At 35.5% G+C, this 24,680-nt stretch overlaps 1 protein-coding gene across 1 annotated transcript in view; it reads right to left on the bottom strand.

Moving 5' to 3' along the window:
* The window catches only part of ERC2 (ELKS/RAB6-interacting/CAST family member 2), a 674,422-nt gene that overhangs the window by 271,077 nt on the left and 378,665 nt on the right, over positions 1-24,680 (bottom strand). The window contains exons 8-11 of the mRNA XM_040628134.1: positions 22,270-22,410; positions 19,049-19,189; positions 14,988-15,023; positions 4,432-4,625 (exon numbers count right to left, since the gene is read on the bottom strand). Coding sequence (XP_040484068.1) covers positions 4,432-4,625; positions 14,988-15,023; positions 19,049-19,189; positions 22,270-22,410 — 512 coding nt within the window. The remainder of the gene's footprint in view (positions 1-4,431; positions 4,626-14,987; positions 15,024-19,048; positions 19,190-22,269; positions 22,411-24,680) is intronic.

Below are 24,680 nucleotides of genomic sequence, written 5' to 3'. Positions count from 1 at the left end.
CCTTTGTATCTGAAATCCCCTTGCACATTGTTTCGTGATCATTAACACACAACTGATTAAAAATAACTTAGATTGGGCCATGATCATTGTGGGCACTTTGGCCCTAGCTGTTGCTTCAAATTCTTCTGGATCAGAGAGGTATATAAAACTGAGGTCCATGGCCAAGCTTTAGAGAATCCTAAATTGAAATAGCAAGTAAACATTTAAGATTAGTGCCTTTTCCAAGGATTCCTAGTTTTCCTCAAATTCCCAAAGGCATCCATGACATCCATGACCTTCCTCAAAGGGTTGCTAGGGATGATGCAAAACTATCTGCCACTTGTTTCATTGAAATTTCTTCACTTTACCAAACATAAATGGATATTTCTCAGCAAGAAGAGTTTTTATCAAAATAAACAGAACTGGTATCACGTTTCTTCAATGTGCCATGAGACTTCTAGAACATAGTACCATATTTTTCTACATAAAGCTTCAGTTTACATCTTGTTAAAAGTGTTCTGAAAGGCATCAAAGAAATTATGTCATCACATTACTGAAAAAATTCAGAAGGAAAAAATAACAGTCTGTTTCTCAACCTTAGATAAGGTGCTTTTAGGCATCTAAGATAATTTCTCAAATGTCCGAATGTCTGATGGCATCACTCCTTGATCCAGATAATCTAGTGCTGTTTTCTATTCTGATGTTATGTCTTTGGAGCAGAACCCCAAGGCACATGTGCTCCTCTCCACAGTGGGGAGGGATGTGATCAAGGGCTTGATTCGGGCATTCCCTGTCCCCTAGACAAATACCAACAAATCCCCTATCATATTTAGGATAATTATATGAACGGTCACCTGACTGATACCTTCCTGTGGCTGAGATGCAGAAACCTAGTGGCAGCAGGCCTTGTTTCACAAGAGATCTGTTAACTTCTCTCTTTCCCCTAAGGCAGAATTAATTCTGAAACTCTAAATAAAACTCAGAGCACTTGATGGATACTGACACAAAACGACCACATATTTCACTCCCTCTAACGTCTGATCACCTATCTGATCATATAGCAGATGTGGTATCTAGCACCAGTGATCAAATAAATACTTCAGCCTGATTGGGACCAACTCTTAGGGGTATGCTCAAGGCCCTTCACCCACCTCGTGTCAAACCTCCCCAGAGTCCATTCGCCTGCTGTCCAAGGCAGAAGCTCCCTGCTGAGCCATCAGCATCAAGTGCAAAAGTTTATAGGAAAAACTGCACATGGGGACCACACTGGAGCAATATGCATTTTGAAAAGCAAAATCTTTTATGGTGATGTAAAACATCATTCACGTGGAATTTAAGAGGTAAATGCATCCATATAAGTGCCAGGCATATGCTATTTGGAATGTATACATTGTGAAGAAAATAAAAAATGGGAAGATGAGCAGAGTAGAAAGCAAACAAGAATTGCCCTCTGAGAGAGAAGTAGGCCAGCATCAGTGTCATTTGAGTTATGCTATTCCTAACCCTGAACCTTTTGTTGCACATGACTAAAGTTCGGAATATTTTAGAACACTCGTTGCTTTTAAAAAGAAGTCTTTTCACTCTGGTAGGTCACATTACAGACCAGGGACCACAAATTTATTTCAAATTCAATTTTTTGGTTTTCAGAATCACAAACTTAATTGCAAACACTCCTCCATGACTCCAGAATGGAGATATATGTCACATTGCTAAGAAATCTTTAGTTCCCAACATTATGAGGTAGGAATTTTGTAGTTTAAGCCAGAAAATAGAGATACTGCCCAATTTGAAAAGGGCTGCCTGACAAACAAGGAAGATGTTTTGGTCAGAATACACACGGAGCCCGGCAGATAATGCTTCAGAAAGGCAGGCTGAGGCTGAGCTCGGAAGTTTTCCCAAGAAACTTCCCCTCTTACTTTCCGCCCCCTCAACTACCCCCAACCTCCTTTGGGGCCTGGACTGGGGCTGGGGCTCAGACATTTCCCAGACTATGTTCTGCTGCTGGACCCAAGATACCAGCAGGCAGAGAACTGGGACAGACTCAAGTCTCACCACACGTTTTATGAATTACAGTGCCTGGGAGGCATCAGCTTTAAGGAAAGGCAAAGGCAGAGATAAAGAAAATGTGCAGAAAGTACATAAAGATAAATGCCTGTAAAATCACTGTTGTTTTAATGCATTCCATATTGAGGATATAAAAATGTGAATATTCTCGATGATTTAATGGCACTAGTGTCCAGCTAAGACCTGTTTGTCCAACTGGATGATTAAGCTATTTTTATGCAAATATTTATAGTAGCTGATCCTTATTTTTTCAGTTACAGTTCTGGGGAGCTGGGTTAGCGCAGAAAAATGCCTTCAAAATGTGGGGCACATCACTTTCTCTCATGAAAGCTAATAAAAATGAGACAGATCTCCCGTGGCCCAGCAGCAATGCCTCTCTCTCTCTGCAGGCTATATGACTGTTTAGTGCTACTGGACTAAGTTCTTCCTTCTGGCTCATTGTTGGACAAGATTGTTCTCTGTCACTAACCTGTTAGACCTGGGTTCAAATTCTGACTTTGAATCTTATAAACTCTGAAAGCTTTAGGAAGTTATTAATCTGTATAAATCACAGTTTTCTTATCTATAAAATGAAGATAATGATACTTTCTGTGTTGTTCTGTAAGATTAAATGGTATATGGTATTGCAGGTCAAGTGCTCGGCAGACTACCTGATATACACTGTGAGCATAAAATATACATAATCTATTATTATTATTGTAATTACTATTATTAATATTATCTAGGGCATTGATAATATTATGCCCTTTAGAGGCTCACAGCTTCTCAGAACAGCAGACTAGGAGTCAGGAAACATACATTATAGTTTTGCCTATTTCTGACCACAGGACCAATCTCCAGGAGGTAATTCAACCTTTCAGGGCCTCAGTTTTCTCACCAATAAAAGAGATGTGATGATAACGTCCCTGTGATCTCACATTAGCTTGTCAAGAAAAATTTTGGTCCTAATATATAATTACAAAGTAGACATGTAGATACATCTAAAATTAACAGTGTTTTTAAGAGCCAATAGACTGAAGAACATTCCCACATTTTAAAATTAAAATTAAGCTTTTAAGGATTTTAATTTGTACACTTATCTCAGGAAAAGAAATTCTTGATTTAATCACTAAAATTGGTCACACTGTATAAAAATCCAGTTATCATCAAACTAATACTAAGATTTTTAAGTGAAGTATTTATTGATTTACAGTTTGAATATATTAAATACTATGCTTGAAAATTTAAGAATTGACCTATCCATTTAATACATGGCCACTTAATATTGAGAATTTGTTTTAGCATTCAACTATTCCTAATGATGTAACTATCCCACCAGGACTTGGCACCTGAAAAGTATGATACATTTTAAAAGACTGTTAAAGATTCACTTCTAACAAGATTTAGGGTCACACAGCTGGCACAAAGCAGAAGCAAAATTTGAACCCAGGTCTTTCTGTCAGTACAGCCCATGATCTTTCCACAGGCCACAGAGAGCTATTCTGCATATATCTTAAAGTTCTATCAGGCCTCACAAGTGTCTTGATCAGAGATGGCAAACATTCACTGATTTATTCAAAATTTGTTGATCTCTTCCATATGGACTGAATCTAGGAAAGACAAATTCTGCCTTATTGCTGAACCAATAAGAAATCCTCAGAGGTAATGGAGTTATGTAAGATTATTCAGACATTCTTTTCTTATATGAAATACAGGAAAAAGCATTGATAGAAAGCTTATTTTTAGAGTCTATCTTATACATAAATACAATATGGATATGATTTATCTGAAAATCTAAATACTCTGGAACCCTGATATAACCTTCTTTGTTTTTAGACAGAATTTGCTATCAGGTAGGCCTGCCTTAGACCCTATTCAAACATATTTATTTAACAAATGCTATAAGGTCCTCTAAAAAGATACATCCCAAGATGAACTTGTTGTGGTGTGCCAAAACACATCCAAAGGATATGAGCTCCTTTCTCCTTCTTCTATCTTGAACGAATTGCCAAATATATTCTTTGCTTGAAACAGACCTAAACCACAAATGCCTGTCTTTCATGGGAAAAACAAAACAAAACAACACTAAGGTTTCAAGTAGTCATAGCCTCAATTTCTCACACACTTTGCTGGCACACATGCTAGATGAGGGACATCACTCAAGAACTTGGCCATTACTTTCTTAAACACTTAAGAAGTACATAAGCCCTCAAAAGATAAGCCAATTGCCTTCTTGAGTATCCCACAGAAACATAACATCATCCCTAACAGGCCCTATTCCTCATACGTAACTCGTTTCCAACTTGAAATATGAATGTGCATTCCAAATCCACTACGATCTGTGATGGGCAACTAAGCAATCCATGTTCACTCACTGCTGACAATTCACAACATGACTGCAAAATTTACCTCTCAAGTTCTGCAATCTTCTTGTCCTTGTCATTCTTTTCATTCTCCACCTCCTTGAGGATCTCCAGCAACCGGTCAACTTCCGCTTGGGCCTTGCCACACTCATCACGGTAGTAAGATGCCTCTTTATCAAGTTGTTTTATTCGGTCTGCAAACTCGGGGTTCATCCTGGAGTCATCTTCAATATTATGAGCCTTCAACATTATATTTTTAAAGAATGTAGTTAAGACAACAATTTAGAACAATAGATAGTGCAGTCACCAATGGCCCATAAATTATCTTTGGAGAAAAAATAATAACCATCAAGAATTATGGGTATACTGTCAGTTAAAAGGCAAAATGGAAAATCGCATATTTCAGTTACCTTAGAACAATGTTAATTTTAAATCATATTACGGTTTCACAGGAGAGTTTCTTTTATTGTTAATATTTTTGTTGCATTAAATGTTACTACTTTTGGGGTTTTTTTCCCCCACCAAGAAATGGGGATTGGGGGGGGAGACATCTTTATTCCTGATGCTTTGGCAAGCAGAACTAACATAATTCAACTCCTCACAGGTAAGGAGGTGATTCATACCAATAGCTTCCTTTTCCAGTAGAGAAACTGAGACAAAACAATATTAAATTATTTTTCCAAGAACCATCGAGGGTATATGTAAAGCCAGGTAACACGTAATAGACTGGTTGACTGATCACTGAACACTTCATCCCACTGAGAAATTTCAGCAGAAGATATAGGTTGAAAGAAAGACTTGCAAGTGAAGAAGGGCTTTCCAGCTAACAGTCATACCCATAAATTCTTGTTCTCTTGATTAAATTTAACCTGAACCAGGAGGAGGATGAGCTAATTCATGAACAAGCACACAGACGAGAATCTGCAAACACATGCATGGATAGGTGGCAGCTTCTCACACAAGAACATACACAGGCAACAACACAGCAACAACACTGCAGAATAATTTGCAGCCAAAGTATTTGCGGTTTTATGTGTCTGAAAGTGTGTTACGGCTTTTTTTTTCCCAAAATAAACTTTTGGCTGAAATATTCTCAGACAGATGGAAATAACACTGCACTGCAATGTTTTGCCTACCCCTTGTTTCCCATTATTCCTAATTGACTTCTTCAAAGAGTAGGCAGGGAAAAAACAAGTAGTTTAACAACAGTGCACATTTAACAGAGAAAGTTCAGAGAAGTCATATATGTATGTATCTCCAAAATCCATGTGTGAAATCATACAATGTTAACAATTTATTAGGACTTAAGTTGTTCTGCTGTCTTGCTATGTAAAACAGATGTTCATTGTGTTTTTATATCTTTTTGTTTAATTTCAGGGAAAAAACAAGGCAAGCAAGCTACAGCTACTGTGGGGTTAAATGAATCATGCATGGTTAGATAAATTAATACTAATACTACTGTTACAAGGTTGACAGTTTTGCAATGATTTAGTTGAAAAAATTAAAAAATTAGTATAAAAATAAATTTCTTATTTATGACAAAATAATCATTTTAGAATAATATTCTTGCATGTAACATATTATTTAAGCATGAGGATAGGAGAAAAATAATCTGCTTTCATGTTCTTTAAGAGTTCCTTATTCAAGAAATAAACTCAACTATGCAAAAAGAACTTGGAAAAATTTATCAATTCAACATACTACTATCAGGTACTGGTTTATTCCCTTTTACCAACATTTCTCAGAAAGCACTTATTTTTATTTACTTAGTATATACATTAGATTTCATTCTAATAAGATTAGTGTGATTTTTCAGTATAATTAAAATAATCTGAAAGAGAATTTGAGCTAATATGCCTTAAGAAGTTTATTCTTCTAATAATTATATTTTAAGTTGAAGTAATGAATATCTAAATTTGTTAATCTCCACTTTTAAAATGTAGAGTTGATATTCTACTTTAAAAGAAAATAACTAATCCATATACTTATTTCTATTTGTGATAAGAATCAATTCATTACTCTTGTATCAGAAAAGCACTAAAATATAGTCTTAAAAATTCCTAAGAAAAAGAAAACAAAATATTGATGTTAATTCTCTTCCATTTTATGCCATATTACCATTATGTTATGGCAGCGAAAAAGCTTTTCATGACATTTTCTCAAACTACCTGACCAACAATATTAAGATCTTTAAAAAAGAATTCATGAACTGAGCTAGAAACACACAAAACAAATATAAATATGCTTTGATTGCATGTTTCTGATTTAAGATTCCTTTCTTGACTCTGATTTAAAGATTCACAAAGAGCTAGCAGTTCAGTTAGCCACTGTGCTTTATTGTGGTTTTTATTCTTATGATTATTATTTTCATTATTTTAAATAAATGGGTACACAATTACTTGTTGTGAGACCTAGATTCTAAATCTAGCCCTGTGTCTTATGACTACTAAGGGCAAAGGAGTTAGCCTCTCCAAGGACAGCAAAAGCTACCATACGACACACACGGGGAAGGTATTATTCATTTGTGTTATTATGAGTATTATTTTATGATATGCATCCCACCAGTGGGGCTTGTTATACAGCTAAGTTAATAGGTTTATTTAGTTTCTTATCAAGATTCTACATATGTCTTAGAGAAGTCTCCCTGCTAGGCTTACAGAGAAAGCAGTCTGCTGGTGGATGGGTATCTGAGCACATTCTTTATTTTAGCTCTGTGAAGGGAAGATAACCCAAGGCCAGCTTTCGACACTAGGTGAAATTAGATGAGTTGGTAGTCATTTCAACCGAACAAATGAATATGGTTAAAGGACACATGGGATGTTCAGAAATACAGAAAGCCTAGGAAAAGACATGCCTCAATCTAGACCACTGTTGGCCTCATGTGATATTAAAGTTAGATCATGTTATCAAAACAGATCACAGCCAAGTTTACAGATAGCTGGTATCTCTTAGATAATACTTATAGGTGCTGTTCCTCTTAAAAGGAATAGCAACCACAAGAACACCTTTGAGTTAAATACATCTCCATATCAATGATAGGTGCAAGAATTCTTCAAAAAGTTATTTAATAAATGTGTAAATAGATGGCTCTTAAAATTTGTAAGTCAATAGAAAGCTTTAAAAAAGAGTCATATAGAGATAGATGAGTAATAGTTGCTTCTGGGTCATCACTAGTATCCATGTGAAGACTCAAGGCAGGAGAGTTTCACATGACGGACAGCTGGTGAGTCCCCCAACCAACGCTAGTAGTGGGGGCAAAAGTCTCCACAGAATTTATAAAAAGTATTGCAGGTGACCACCTCTATTCAGCTTGAATCATAACTTTTCAGAGGATGGGCTGAAATTGTTAACCAGTGTAGCATGAGTGTGTTATACTATGGTCTACAAACATAAGGGTTATACTATACTAAAGAAATACAGGAAGAAATTGAGCTTACAAAGCAATGCTTCCTTCCACGTTAAAAGGCCAGAGCTTCCTCTAAAAATGAAGTGAAGGAAGCACTTTATTTGCATTTAGCAATGCCCTTGCCTTTTCAAATTATAACGTGGGTTCTTTAACCTAGAATGGCAGCTCCTAATGGTGATTAAAAGTAGACAACAGAATTGGACCTAATATATTTTAGACACTGCAGAAAAAAATATATATATATATATTTGAATAATCATTATCTGAACAAGTTCCTACCATGGCATTCTGACCCATAAAACTAAAAATACACAGCAATTATTTCCCCTTATGGATCTGTTGACTTGAAATTAGCTTCCCCAAAAGGTGGGGAAGTGACTGACCATTTCATTCCAAGGAACAACTTTGTCCCCTCTCTTCATGAGTCAGGAATCTAACTCCTGAAAATGCAGATTGGTGTGGATTTAATGGTTTTAGAAGCTACTTATAAATATAGGGAAGAACACTGTCACTTTCAAAGACATCCACCAGTCATTAAAAAATTCTATCAAAAAAATATCAATGAGCATTCTCTTCTTAATGTAAAGATGTAATTTTGCTGATTAAATCAGTCAGTTTAAAGGCAAATCCAGGTATCTGGTTCTGCCTCAACATATTTCTGGTAACTTTTAGAGCAACTCTCAATCATTTCACAGAAACACAGAAAAACGGGAAAAGAATATTTCAGAAATGTCTGTGTTGCATATTAGATCAGTAAGTTCTGAGGATCCCCCAATTATGTTTTCCTACATTTCCACATGTAAGGAAATTTCTCCACAAATGGGAATAATCAAAACAAAATTTGGAGCCTCACTGATGTGGGCAAGCCTTGGAATTTTGATCTGAACTGACTTTGAAAGCCTGAATCAAACACAAAAGAGAAATCTGGTCATGACTTAGGACAAGTAGTACATAACAATACCTAGTGGCTATTTTAATTATAGAATTTAGAACTATTTCAGGAAATAAGGAAAAGTTTCAGGTTAATATTATATTTAAAGTTAAGAGCAAAAAGAGACTTAAGCCAAACCAGGAATTGATAGTACCAATATGAAAAATCACAAGTTTATTAATAATTCTCTTGTAAAGTTTAGACGTTGATTATTTTCAATAGGATTCTAGCTCATCATTTCAAGTACCCAGAAAGGAAAGCATTAACTTTGGCCCAGAAACCTGCTGTGAAACTGGGCAGGGAATATTCAATTATAATATTATACAGCATTCTTTCTTTGAAATGGGGCCTAACAATTTTAAAAAATCATTTTTTTCAAAATAAACAAATGATTAGTCATGATCTTAAAGCACAAGCAGAACACTAACTAATGAGTCTGATGGTTTTTGTTCCCTGCTGCTTATGGGTTTTAGCAATAATTTGTTAAATTTATGCACAGTGAAAATATATTATTCTTGATTGCAGCACTTTTAGGGGTTTAAACATTCCTTTCATATCTGAGCATATAAACTACTTTAAACATTGTATTTTATTTCAATCTTCTAAAAGAAGTTCCAACCTTCACATAATTCTGGGCTATGAACAAACCTTACTTTTAAAAATAAAGGTTTTAAGGGTGATTATAGAACTTCAACATATTATAAAATTTACATTTTATTTTAACTTCAATTAATTAATACCAAATATAAAAGATGAGCCTAAATAATACATTCAAAATCTAATAATGATGTATCTTTGAGTCTTACACTACTTAGTTCTAGAGGAAACTTCTTTTACAATTCCAGCTATGTACATCCAGAATAGTCACAATTTTCATATTATAACAACTATTCCAAAATGAAACTTTTCTCACAGATGGAACAAATAGGATATTTTTAAATAAATGAACGAAGTTCAAAATAGTTTTTTTTATGTTGCACATATACAAAACAAAAAGAGCCAATTGTATGCTTAACAGTTCTTAAGACCATTTAAACAAAAATACAATTATAATGTAAACCCTTTTAACTATGGAATGTCATCAAATTAGCAAAGTAAAGGAACTGAACTAATTATCTGGATGTTCTGAAATAAAACATGTGACTTCAAATCTTAAGTGTTATTACAAGTATTACTTGAGTTCTTTAGCTCAAGTCTGCAGCAAGTGTGCAGTGAGTGTGTTTGTGTGTGTGCATGTGTTTATATATGCTATGTGCATGCTGGGAATTATCTCTTAAATATCTGTAATTTTCCATTGTGTTGGGGGGACTAGTCTATGAGTGAATCAAATAATTTTCATAAATAGTCCCCAAAAATCACAAAACTAAACCACCGTACCTGAACAGTGACTGTGAAAGCATTTATAATGCGGTCCACCATGTCCTTGGGATTATAGGTCCTATGATGACCTATAAATCAGGAAGACCTCACTGAACATTAAAAAGATTTTTTTCTCTTTCTACACTGGAAAAATGCTTGGTCTTTTTCTTGTGAACTGTTATATAAAATGTAAGCCCTGCAAAAGATGTGCTTGCAGAAAAGATAGGATTTCAATGGATAGTGACCAGGCAAGGGGGGAAATGTGGAAGCACATTAGAGTGGTCTCAAGTGTGCCCTGGCCAGTTACAAAGTTGTCCTCGGTGCCTCCAAATCAGTCATTTGCCTTGCAGCAACAAGGATACTATACAGTGCACTAAATTAAGAAGCCAAATCAGTCATTTGCCTTGTAGCAACAAGGATACTATACAGTGCACTAAATTAAGAAGCCAGAAGCTCTAAAGTTTTATTAAAAATTTATAAGAGACCTCTGGATACCATCTCTGGGCATAATAACTACTAGGGCTACGGCAAAGAAGGTATTTGGGACTGATGAATAAGCCATATTATTTGTCTGGAATTAAGAACTAAGGGAAGAAAAATAATTTAACTGAAGATAACCTGCATAGTGTTTATAACGACAAGACAAAACTCCTCCAGGAGTAGAGACTGGTAGTTAAGCTGCAGAAAGGCTATTATTATAAAAAATAATAAGGATACAAAGACAAAATTTTAGATTCCTAAGAAATGGCATTACAGCATCACTTAGTACCTGGGTGACTAAAGTAATAGTAAAAGAGTTTCAAAAGTAGGTTTATTTCTATTCTAGGAAAAAAGAGTTCCCAGGAAGACTTCAAAGCTGAATCTTTATTTACTCTGATTTAGTTTAGATTAATGGACATAGATCTGACTGTAAAATGACCTTATTTAACAAAAACAATTAAGTTATAATTCACCAAAATTTATAGGGTGGCCTTATTCAAAATAAACATACAATAATAAAAGAAATTTCCTAGGTACCAATAACTAGTTAGAAAATAAAAGGAGAAATATAGCATTCACCAAAAATTAACCTCACATAAATTTTTAGTAACTTAAAAATTATATATAGATAGATATACCTATGTACATATAGATATATCTATATAGATATGGAGATTAGTAATGAGATATATATAGATATATATAGATAGATAGATACAGATATATAGTAATACTTAGAACTATCCTTGAAATATCACAGGCCTATAATAGGAAAATGTCAAACCTTTACTGTAAAAGATCTATGAAATAAATAAAAGTTGTATCAAGTTCATGAATTGGAAGAAATAATATTGGAAAGATATCATCCTAAAATTATTTTATAGGTTGAGTATAATTCAAATTAAAATCACCAACAGTTGTGCTTTTTAGTTGACAAGGTGATCCTGAAGTTTACTTGGAATAACAGAAAATTAAAGGCTAAGAAGACTAAAACAAAATGAAAAGCAGAAAAAATTACAGTAGAATTTGTTTCACTAGATACTTAAAAATATTATAAAGCCACAATAATTAAAATTCTGACCCAACAAGCAATAGACATTGATAAAACTGAACAGCTCAGAAATCAAGACATTCATCCAGATGAAAACTTAGTATACAATGAAATAGTATGAAGAACAGTAGTTAAAGAATTACTTGATAAATGGTGCTGGGATAATTAGATGATCATTTAAAAATATATAATGTTAAAATTTCACCTCTTGACATGAATCAAAATATACTAAAGACACATAAAGGGGTTAAACTGATGTAAAAAGTAACATTAAAAAGTTTTAAATGTGAGTGCCTACTCTTGAAATCAGAGAATGGCTTCTAAGCCTAAAGAAAATGAGAAAATTCTAAAGGGAAATACAGGTCAAGAAACCTAAAAATAGTCTTCTTTATTAAAAAAAAATTTAAATGAGGGGTGTCTGGGTGGCTCAGTCGGTTAAGCGTCTGCCTTTTGGCTCAGGTCATGATCCCCGAGTCCTGGGATCCAGCCTTGAATCTGGCTCCCTGCTCATCAGGGAGCCTGCTTCTCCCTCTGTCTCTCCCCTCTCTCGTGCTTGCTCTCTCGCTCTCTCTCTCTCAAATAAATAAATAAAATCTTTTTTAAAAATTTAAATGAAATGAAATATTGCCACAAATCTGACAAAGTTTCTATATAAAGTATAGAATGACTCATACAAACCAAAGAACAAAACGGTAAACTCAAAAACAAGTGCTTATATGACCAAAAGAAATAGTTCACGGAAGAAAAATACAAACAGCTAGTAAATGTTTTAAAAACCTCAACCACTCTAGTGATTAAAGAAAACAAAGTCAAAATGACAAAAAAAATTCCACCTATGCATTTGTCTAAGTTATGAAAAATGACACTTGTTGGTGTTGGTCAGGGTGTGGCAGAAAGGCTGCCTTTATCCAGTGCTGAAAAAAAGTTCATGGTAGAAGGACTCTAAAATGCAACACAGTAAGAACTATCAGGAGCTTTTAAAAATCATTGGCCAGGAATTTATTCCATGACAAATGTAGAAATGTGGGAAGATGTATTTCAGAGCATTATATACTGGCAAAAAAAAGTGGGGAGGGAGATAAGCAACATTTGGGGAATGACTAAATACAGTGAAATATCACATAATAAAATAGTGTTTTGGAAAAATAGTTACTGGAGAAAATGCTGATGATATGTTATAAAAATAGAATATACAATTCAATAAACACTGACACAATTTGGTGAAAAGAAAATATTAAATGAGAAAAAAGAAGAAAGGAGAGATAGGGAAAGCAAAAAGGAAGAAAAGGGGGAGGGAAAGAAGTGGGAGGAAGGAGAGAGAAAGGGAGAGAGGAGAGGATAAGAATAACAAAAAAGATGTCTGGGTAGGGAACCCCCCAAATGCTCCTAGTGATTATCTTTGTGCCAGGAGGTGTCTAGTCATTTTATTTTCTCTTATACTTCCATACTTTTGCAAATTCTCCACTGTGACCATATGTTACTTTTATAACCAGAATAACATGATTTTTTTTTTTTTTTAAAGACTGTTAAGGAAAGAAAGTCCACCATGCTGTATCCCTATCAGTCCAAAAAAGAAATGGACCCGGAGAATATCTGCAGACAGGGAGAGTTGAAATAATGAGAGGCTGGCTATACTGCCAGGATGCCAAACCAATGGGTTAGCTTAATTAATTCAAGGAGAAAAGTTAGTTTTTGCTTCCTGGAGACCTGCCACTGTGGTTGGAAAGTCCAATAAGTGCCGTATCATCACTATTTCTGGAAATGGTCTTAAAGTTAACAGAGCTATTTCTTTGGTCCTACCTATTCTGACAGGGATGCTGAAATCCTGTCATGTTTCTGATAACTCTTTGCTGCTCCCCAGTTGTCCTGCACATACCCAAAATGTGACATACTTAGGTTTTCTTCCTGTCCCCAACTAGTAAATGTGAAACAATTTCACTGAGATTATTTTATATTTTTTAAAAATGATCTAAAGAAAATACTCATTTTTCCCCAGGGTCAATTTTCAAGTTTAAAGACATTCCAGTCTTGTCTTTCTTCACCTACCCATCGTCTAGAGCCTGCTTATTAACACTCCCATTCAAGGGGTGCCTGGGTGGCTCAGTCGGTTAAGCGTTTGACTATTGATTTCAGGCCAGGTCATGATCTTGGGTTTGTGAGATCAAGCCCCAAGTCCAGCTCATGTGCTGGGCGTGGAGTCTGCTTAGGATTCTCTCTCTCCCTCTGCCCCCCCCACCCACAAAAAAACTAAATAATAATAAATAACACTCCCATTCAAATGTTAAGGGATAGGAAATTTGGATTATTTTTCCCACTCTGCGAAAAATCGTATTTGTGGAAAGAGGTTAATAAAGACGCACCAATGGAAATTGAGAAATTCTGTTTGCAAAAATAAAATCTGTTTTAAAGAATGGAGGGTGGAGGTTGAATCTAATTAAATACACCCAAGCATCTTGTGTATCATGCTGTATGTATCCTGGAATAGCAGCTTAACAAAAAGCTGTTGGCTGAATTGTTTCCCTTATCTATGCTATTCCCTTTTCCCATGATGGGAATTCATAAATAGGAAGTAATTAGAATGCATGATAGCACAGATCACATCTGCCAAATGACGAATTCTGGTCACCTTTAGGTAATATTTCACCCAGTTACGCCAGTTGAGTTGACAAAACAAAAAGGTCTTTCTTCTTTAATAAGTTAAAGAAACAAATAAACTGCTTCATATAAATGCACACCTGTCATTAGGATAAAAAAATCAGTGGTGGCATCTGGGCCATTTTACATATATTTTTACTAGTTACCTGTTTTGTGTATCATTAAGCTATAATCAAAATTGTTACTATCTGTTATTAGGAGGCTATATTTTAGTTTTTCCTCAGCTAAATGACATGTTTTTAACTCTTACAAAACCCACAATAATGTGAGGCATTTACCAATCTCAAAGAGCATAGCCCTATTTTAAAATCTAAGCCTATTTTAACTTCTATCATTTGAATGTAATTTACATTGACTTGCTTGCTATTTTACAAATGCTATCCCTTTTCACATAGGTAACTCTGAATTAGAAGGAACTAAGAAAGAGTTCCATGAGCCTAGATCTGCAGCTGACCTCCCCTTTTCTATAGCCTTAAAGTTGAAGTTAAGAAGGAGGTAAAATCAGAGCTGGCAATATTTTCTTAAGTTCTTAATTTTTAAATTTCATATTCAAAAGAAATGGCAGTAGCCTTTGCACAGATCATTTCTTTTGACAGAACAGAAATGGGAAGAGACTCATATATATTTTTGAAACCTCCCCAGTATGGCACACCGTGACATGTGATCAATAGATCCTCATGCTTTGATATGTTACAGCGGGAACTTTCAGAAATGACTTACTGGGTTGTACATCTGATTGAACAACTGCTCAGCTTGCTACATTGCAAAGTTGGGGAGGCATGGAAGCACAGACAGGGAAAGAAGGAAAGATCCAGAAAAACAGCATTAGCTCAACAAATCCAGTGCATTTGCACAGACGAACTGGTTGTTAAAAAAGAAGAAATTTCAGTTTCTAAACATTCCACAGTGAAAGTGAGAGGCTCTAGGGAAATAGAAATGTTGACTTTGGCTCCTAAAAAAGAATAGCTGGAATAAGAAATTTAAGGTTTGTGTTACTTTCCCTTTCTCAAGTTAAATAACCCATGAAATAAAGAAAGCTGTCCACTTTTGATGATACATGAAGTGCTGGCCTCTAGCAATGAATCAGAAGAAGTACTTTTGGCCAAGCCTGCAATTTATTACCTGAACTTCAAAGATGGTAATAATAAAAGATTAATTAAATCTTATCATTGAGTTTATAGCTCTTCTTTTATATTAACACAAGCCTGAAGTTTCTATTCAGTCTAATTTTAGGAAAATATAGATCAGCAAACAGCAGGTTAGCAATAGCAAAATATCAGTAAGCAAGACATTACAGGATTAACAGTAAATGGGAGAAGAAAAAAATTAAGTCATCAGGAAGAATAAAGGGAACCAAAATACAGTATTATCCTTTGCCCATTACCAGCTTCTACTGTTAGTTCATAATTAATAAAAATGTAATTTTTAGTGACTATCCTATTATGTTCCAAGTACTTCAGAATTTGTAAAGCTCTCCAGTCTATTTTGTGTAGAAGATTTAAATTTTTGTGGATTTAAATGTACTGAATATTATCTTAAATATCACTCTCAGGTTCTATTTCTTAAATACCTACATCATTAACTTGGGGCTCAACGTCAAGGTGTAGAAGGTGAAATACTGTAGGAACTTTCACTTTGCTTTAAGCTGAGACATGTGCGTTTGAAGAGCCTGAATTTTTCATTTGTTTGACTTTGATGAAGTAAATGATAATTTTACCATGGTTAAAAAAAAGCCACTCTCCTCAAAGATGGTATTAATTGGAAAATTACCAAATCATAACATTTTGATTTGTTGCTTCTCGATTGATTTCTAGTTAGATAAGGTAAAATTACTTCTACATATTGAACACCACATACTCTTTTGAAAGACAAAATTATCCACATATCACTAATGAGGTTCTTCTCAACCCCTGGGTATCTACTTAAGATTAATGAATGCAGTAATTTGTAAAGCACACTCATAACCCATTGCTGTGCATCGTGGTTACTATCATTTTATCAACCTCATTAATATCAGGAAAACTTTCCTCACACATGAATATTTGATGGTATTGTTTTTAAGATGTGGGATGCAATGTGTAAGGAACAGTTCCTTTTCTGTCTATAACCATTTTTCATCATGAAGTATGTGGAGACCTAAATTAACAGTCCAATAAAGGGTTAAAAATAACAAGGCATGTGAATGTTCTCCACAAACTTTCATGTAAAAACTCACCTTACCAATGTCAAGAACTGTTCATAAGACAAAAATAAATTTAAATCACAATTTGGATCCCATTGTCTCTGGCAAACAAGGTTTCTGTTCAGCTAAACACATCTACGATGTTGTGTATATTTTATGGCAAAAATACATGGACGCTCACAAATCTTGAGCAAAATTCCATTGGGAATTCATGGTTTATTTATGACATAATAAAACTATTATGTTTTCAGCTTTCATTTAGTAACCCTTTATATTTTATTCACAAGTCACATACCCTTTTATTTAAAAGGAGGCCCAGACACTCCTTAAGCTTTTATAGCTGCTTATTTTTCCATGAGTAAATGATGTGTTTATATGTATATTCACATACTGTTGGCTTATATTTTCAAATATTTCATGTAGATCTCAATTCTTTTTAAGGTGATGGGTACTTGAGGTTTTTACGGAACTATTTATTAGCAGAAATTAAAGACTACTAGAAAAAGTATTTTAAACTTTTGAATTTAGTTGATTCTAGAGAGCCAAAAATAACAAAATAGCATCTGCAGGTTAGGCATGAAAATATTTAAATTATAATTAATTACCTTATTTAATTTCACTGTACTATGCGTTTAGGAGATAGTATAGCAAACATTATATACTTAGAAATAAGTTATCTTTTCATAAATTAAATAGGTCCTTACAGCAAAACAACCATATTTGTCACTTTAATCATGGTGATGTGGCAGAATGTTAAAATATTGTCAGGAATAATGCTAAAATGTTTACAGGATTTGCTCTGCGAATTTCAGCACACAATGTGTACCTGAGAGTTTAAGGAAACCACATGCTCTGAGTGATTCCTTGGGCAAATCAGAGCTACGTTGAAAGAAACTAAATTGAAATGCATAGACGTTCACTTATTAAACTAGTCAAGTCATATACATGGAAACTGTAAGTGTCAATACGGGACACTCCTCCTTATAATTATTAGAGGGTTTCAAATTCCATAGGTGACTTATACTAAAAGGGAGTATGTTGAGTATGTATCTGCAGAAATAATATATGTGGTGGCCTCAGTTCCACAATGACTACACAAAATTGATGAAGCTATCTTTCATGGCCGGATCTAATTGAGGTCCTCCTTCTTCAGGATTTCAGCACAATGCAACTGAGATAAGCTAATGCAAAGTGAGTCAATGAAGTTCTCTCACAGTTATCCTAGAGCTGCCTTGTGATCACAAAACTGTTCATTAAATTAAAAGTACCTTTCCGAGGTTCATTTCTTGATATGTACATGTATGTATAACATATTACAGAACACATTCTTATGTGTCAAGAATGTATTATAATACACTCAATGCATAAACAGCCAAGTCAATTGCCACTTAAGCACCCTCAAATGGGCCATTTAAATTCTTCTATTTATTGTTCGAGACTTCTGCTTAACTAGATATCACTTGAAAAAAGTGAGATGCTGAGTGGATTGGAAAGTAGATTTTGCAATACAGTGATTTTCTTGCTGTTTTGCTGTAGATGGATTTGATCTCTATTTTTTTCAGTAAGGAGACTTTACTAGTGTGAAATTTTTCAGGACAATTTCTAAAATTCCGTGAACAGAGTATAATCACATTTCAGTTATATATTGCATCATACAAAATAGTATATTCAATTTTCAAATATTCAGAATAATTTCTCCACAGACATATGATGCTTTAACATCCCTATCATCCGTATCATATATTTTCATAACTTTAGCAAATAAATCCCCATTCCAGTGTGCTATAAATTATACATAGTCAAATTTCATTATATGCTTTGCTTGATTATTTAGATTCTTATCACCTCTTTTGAATAAGTTTATAAGTTGTCAAAGGGAAACAAAATGCTTAAACTCATAAAGTTATGAGTTTTATGTGAACAATGAGTGCAGACGTACCAAACAACACAGGGAAAAAGTCAAAGGAACAATGCATGACTGGAAATGTACTCCACAAAAATGTCCAGTTCAGAGAAAACATGTTAATGCTTCAATGTAAAGATCCTGTTTTCTTTTCCAAAGTCTTCTACATTCAACAAGCTTTCTAAGATATTAAGGTCATTTTTGGTTAAGTACAAATAGTCATCCCACAGATATCCTAGGGAATTTGACTATTTGGGTGGATGTCTAGAAATTTGTTATTGTCAGGTAAACTTTTACAAAGTTCTAATACAAAAATTGACTTACTTCTAAAGGTAGTAAAAGTTTATCAACATATAATGGGACCCCAGATTCTTTGATTTGTTACAAACATTTTTATTTTATTTTTTATAGTTGAGATTTACCCAGAGTAGCAGCTTATTTTTACAATATATATATATTTTACTTCCACTACTATTTTCATCTATTTTTCAAGTTTTTTTTCATACAGGAAACCTAAGATATTTTTTCAGGTTCACTGGCCAATTTGATGCAGACTTCATAAGTTAAGAGTGCCTAATTCTCTTATCGGCAGACAGCAAAAGATAAGGGATTTGTTTCTTTGCAAAATATCTCTTCCTTTTCCATTTTATAAATTCATTGTAAAATGAGCATTTTTTTTTCTTGGACTTCACTTACCTTTTTTAACTGTGCTTCCAATTTGCTACATTCCTCTTTCTTTTGTTCAATGGCTATTTCTAGAGATTTTAATTTGGAGTCCCTTTTCAGCCCTGCTGAGGCTAATGAAGATGCATGTTCCTTGAGGTCAATTAAACTAGACTGAAAGGAAAGAACACTAGTAAGTAAAACACTGCAATTTCTACTACTCTTCAATTTGAATACATTGATTCTCTGCATAGTAATAAAGTGTGCATTAGACAGAAAGGGTAAATATAGTCTTACTAAGGTAACAATAGCCGGCTCTGGCCAGGAAATTAAAATTGGCCAGCTTACAGAACCGAGCAGGATCTAATTGCAGTAGAATCAAATGTGACCAAATGGTGTGGTCAGTAAATGCATGTTTCACGTCTCAAAGTCATGCTAATGATGTAAGTCCCAGGGTGGTCTTTACATGTCATGGCAAAACAGACACTCTGAACCTTCCATTTACATTTATTGCTGTCAAGTCGTGCAGACTCTAAGACAAATATGAAAGAAAATACTAACTTTAATGCTTTCCCCCCCCAAGGGCAAATCAAATATAAAAGAAGCATCCTGTTAAGTTTTTTATCAAATTCCATTTCTTTAATGGAAAAATAACCAATTGTTTTTAAAATACCCTCTATAGAATCAAAGATAAAATTATTTTTAAAATTTAGAGTAGACTTTACATCCCAGTCCTTGGTAAATCCAAATTCAACAGATATAATGAACCAACTCAGACATGGGTTTGCCTAAATTGTTCCACTCATCAATCATGCCCAGAAACCAAGAGCTCCCCTGGACAGTCTGAATTTCAAAAAGTAGAGAAGTACATATGTGCATATATCATGGAACATAACTTTGCTTAGCTAGGAAGGCAATGTCTATTACCAAACATGAAACGATTAGCACCATCTAACAATGTAACTAAAATATTCAGTTATTACCCCAAATCAGACTTTGTGAGTTTCCTTTATATCCATTTGCAGCACCTAGAAAAACACTAAGCACACAGTGGCCACTCAGTAAATGATGTTACCTAATACTTTGTGTCTGGGCTACTTCCTGGGCCCTGGAATAATCTTGTTGATGAAATAACACCACCATCACTCAACAAACTACCCAGTCCTAACAACCCTCTGAAACAGAGTAGCCACTCTCATTTTTCAGGTCAAGAAATTGAGGTTCACATGAACTGTCTTCTCCAAGGTTTCTGACCTATTAAAGGAAGACACAGGTCTCAAACCCAGAACTCTGACTTCAATTTCAATGCTCTTTATCATACCACTCCCACAGAAATAATAAAGGACCTTGCAATCTAGGCATTTTGTCATGCAAAGGTGATTATCACCCCAACTAAATTATAAGCTGACAACAATTATATGTTGTTTCTCTTTACATTTTAAATTGCCAGGTCTGATAGCTATATGCATCAACTTGGCTAGGCTATATAGTTCCCAGTTATTCAATCAAACACTAATCTAGGTGTTGCTATGGAGGTATTTTGTAGATGTGACTAACACCTATCATCAGTTGATTTTAAGTAAAGGATATTATTCCCAAGTCTGGATGGGCCTGATCCTATCAGTTGAAAGCCCTTAAGAGCAGGACTGAGATTTCCCTGAGAAGGAAGAAATCCACCTGTGGACTGCTGTGCCAGTTCCTGTCTGGAGTGTTTTCAGCCTGCCTTCCTGATGGCCTACCCTATGAATTTCAGACTTGCCTAGCCAGCCCCCATAACTGTGCAAGCCAATTCCTAGCAGTAAATTTCTTAATATGGTTAAATTTCTTAATACGGTTCTGTTTTTCTGGTAGAACCTTGACTGACACACCCATCCCAGTGGCAGGCACCTTACTATACAGGAACAATAAATGTTGGCTGAAATGCCTATCTGAAATCATACAATGTAGGCACTGTTTACAAAATTATTTTTATTTAAAGCTATGCTCCACAATGTTATCAAGATCTCTTTTCAATTATAAGTGTATGTATATATATATTTTAAGGTGCAAATCCATGAATAACACTTGCAATCAGTTATTGGAAATGAGGTCAAAGCTTCCATGCCATCTGCCACATACCAACTACAGTAATTACAGATCCCCCAAGTCAGATGTAGAAGTGAAATAGTAGGAAGAGAATTCACATTTTTTATTTTCATATCAAAGAATAAGCTCCTCTGTAAAAAACAAAAAACTAGTGTGCTTACATTTTAGGGAATATGCATTTTGTTTCTATTACTCATCAATTCTCCCACTCTTGGAGTCCTCATTTAGACAGTACTTTAATTTGTATAGAATTACCAAAACCCAAGGGCTGAGGTAATAATCTGGGGCTGGAAAATGGACAACTATGCAGTGATATTGACCAACAGGAGGAAAGAATCTCTAACAGCCCTAAAGGAGATAGACATTTCGCATGGACAAAAAGAAGTGTGAAGGGGCCAGTTGTGGACAATGGCACATATCTCAGAGTTTTGGAGGCTGAACAAAATAACATGCAATACTGCTTCTCAAGCTTCTCCATCAAAGTATCCCTAAGTAAACTAAAGGAGTTATAGGTATCCCTCATTGCATGGAGAGTCTAGCCCAACCTATCCTCTCCATAATCCCCAGGCAAAAAATTTCTTTAAAGTATATTGTTTTACTTAAAAAAATGCAAGTAGGATTTGTATTCTGCATCTACGTTTGCTCTAGCATGAAAATACTGTTTTAAATTATTTACCATAATGTAAAATAAATATTCCAGAAGAATAGCCACATTTAACCTATACTTTGTGTACAGCATGGTACTGTATCCACTAACCTGGTGATTCGGTTGAACAGCACAGATGAATGTAAATCACCCAACACAAGGACTGGCATATAACAGGCCCTCAATAAGTGGAGATGTCATTATTGAGATTGTTGTTATCCCAAGCAAAAGATCATGGGACATGGAAAAAATACAGAATCCTCTAAGCCACACAAATGTGGTAAGATATCAAGAAAACTTTCCAGGAGCTACATTGTTTGTGGTTAGAGTAGAGAAGAGGGCATAGGGCATCCTGATGAAGGGAGTTACGGTAAATATTTTCCTTCGAATTCAGACAGCTCTGCCAAGGAAAGGTAACTACGTCCCCAAAGCCTTCACATAGCCCCTCAAACTCACTCTCTAGTCTCTTGAGGCTCCCATGAATAGGACTATCAGTATGGTTCATTTGTTTTTCCAGACTCACCTCTTTTTCAGTCAGTTCAGCTTGTAAAGCATTGACCTTCTCTTTCAGATCTTTGTTCTCTTTTCGGAAAGATTCTATCTCTTCTAATCTTTCCCGATCATCTCTCTCTCGCTGTTCTTTCAAACGCTCAATTATTCTCTCCTGTGAGGCAATTATCAAAAAAGAAGTGAGAAACCATCAATGTGTGTGCCAAGACACACTACAAAAGGAAATGGCAGGCGACAAATGTAGGAAATGCTCTACACGAGTCAATACACGCAAGATAGTCAAACTCGGGTTTGTGAAGAGAGACTGTGCATAACAGCATTTGGGAAAGACAAGCAATATGGCTTTTGGCTTACTTATAAAAGTCAGCATCACAACATTGCAAGAGACCTTAATGTTCAAGCTCTGAGACTGTTCTTGGTTTATGGTGGTACTTGGGAAATTCCAAAAGCAGTTCCAGAAGGGGGAGGTTTAGGCACCAAGACCCTAGACTTATTAAAGCCTTTAATGGACAAGTGGAAGAAGCAGAATGAACCTTTTGGTTCAACCCTCTTTGCTTGGCTTTCCCATTTGATATCAAAAAAACTTCCTTGGTTTCTGAAGACTCTTCTCTGGCTAGTAAGTGGGGCAGACCTAGGCCCTCTGGGACTTAGGTCTGAAATCACAGTGAAAACTTAAGGCAAAATAAAGAATGAGCTCATTGGATAAGTAATTTGCCAATGTGCCTAGAGATGTTAATTTCCTCCATATTTTTCCAATGGTTTCTTGGCAATCAGTAGAGACTCCAAAACATTGCTTGAATTTGACATAGTTCAAACAGCACCTTTCCTTTACTAAAAGCTTACTACATGCTAGGTGCTGTGATGTGCCCTTCTCCATCTAGACCTCATCGCAATTGCACGGTCTGAACCAGTGCTACTAGTAACACTATAGCAGGAAACCAAGGCCCAGAGACTGGCTAACTCATCCAAGGTGACCCAGCACATTAACAGAAGGCACAGTCCAGCATCCAGGTTCTCTGAGTCTTAGCCATGGCCATGAGACTGCACTGCCACAAACAGACGCATGGTGCCCGTTAAGGAGATCTGAGAATCTTGCTGCCCTTGACTTATATGCTGAAATGAAAACACTGCTCTGGTAGACATGTTTTCCAAAAATGTGGAACCTTACCAGTATCAAAATAAAAGCCTTCTTCTTTTTTTTTTTTTAATATTTTATTTATTTGACAGTGAGAGAGAGAGAACAAGCAGGGGGAACAGTAGAGGGAGAAGCAGGTCCGCCACAGAGCAGGGAGCCTGATGTGGGGCTCAATCCCAGGACCCTGGGATCATGACCCAAGCCGAAGGCAGACACTCAACTGACTGAGCCACCCAGGCGCCCCAAAGCCTTCTTCTTTTTAAGTAAAATTCCATTAGGGTTAAGTCTGAGTTAGATTTCTAAAATTTGTTTCAAATTACCCAACATATATATGAACTCCCTTTTGGATGGCAACATTAAAAAATACTGGTGTCTAACAACTACTCCTTAGGTTCCTGATATTATCTTTTATATTCTTATAAGTATGTAGTATGAGAGAAGGACTGATACATAAGACAACGTAAAACAGTATGTGATGCAGAGGGAAGTTAGTTTGAACACTTAGCCTGTGATTTAAGATCCCCCAGGGATGCAACTGTTCTACCCCAATGACAATAATTTATGTATCTAATGCTCTCAAGGAAAAAAAGAAGTATCATTATTGTTTTGCAATTAGTTAAAAACACTTTAAAATGAAGTATATTATTACAACAGTGGGGGTGGAAACAGAACAAATCAGTCTACTAATTGCCTACATTTGTTTCTTCTTGATTCCAGTTATAGTCCTATTTGACTCTGTCTGTGACCCTGGTTAGTGGAAGATTATGCCATCTACAAAAGAAGAAATGGCCTCAGTGCGCAGGAAGTCTCTCAAGGGCTTTTAAAAATTTCAGCAGCTGAACCCTCATGCCTACACTTGTTGCAAAAGCATCACAACTGGTTACCCGGCCACCAGGCCCTCTCCATGCCATCACTTCCACCATATGAGCTGCTGGAGTGACATTTTTTTTAAGTTCCAACTGACTATGTCGCCTCACTACTTGGAAACCTTCCCAGGAATCAATCTGGCTGGATCACGTGGCCTTTATTCCTACTTGGCGCCCTTCTTATGGTTTTACTGCATGTCCATCCGCCCAGCCTAGCTTTCCAAAGGGCAGCACTCAAATCCTGTGAATCTTTTAACTCAGGGCTGGGCAAACTGTCTGGCATACAACAGGCAATTAAAGAAGCTGAAGGAAGGAATAAGAACTCGGGGGACTTGGGGATCGTCTTAGCTTCAAAGGAAGGGAAATAAAATTAAGTATGCGTGTTAACATCCAGAAGGTGTCAGAGTCATTTGGTAAGTACGT

Source organism: Ursus maritimus, unplaced genomic scaffold, assembly GCF_017311325.1.
Source record: "Ursus maritimus isolate PB19 unplaced genomic scaffold, ASM1731132v1 scaffold_14, whole genome shotgun sequence".
Lineage (NCBI taxonomy): Eukaryota > Metazoa > Chordata > Mammalia > Carnivora > Ursidae > Ursus > Ursus maritimus.
Note: the sequence above shows the minus strand (reverse complement) of the source record. Positions and strands in the feature narration are given on the sequence as shown.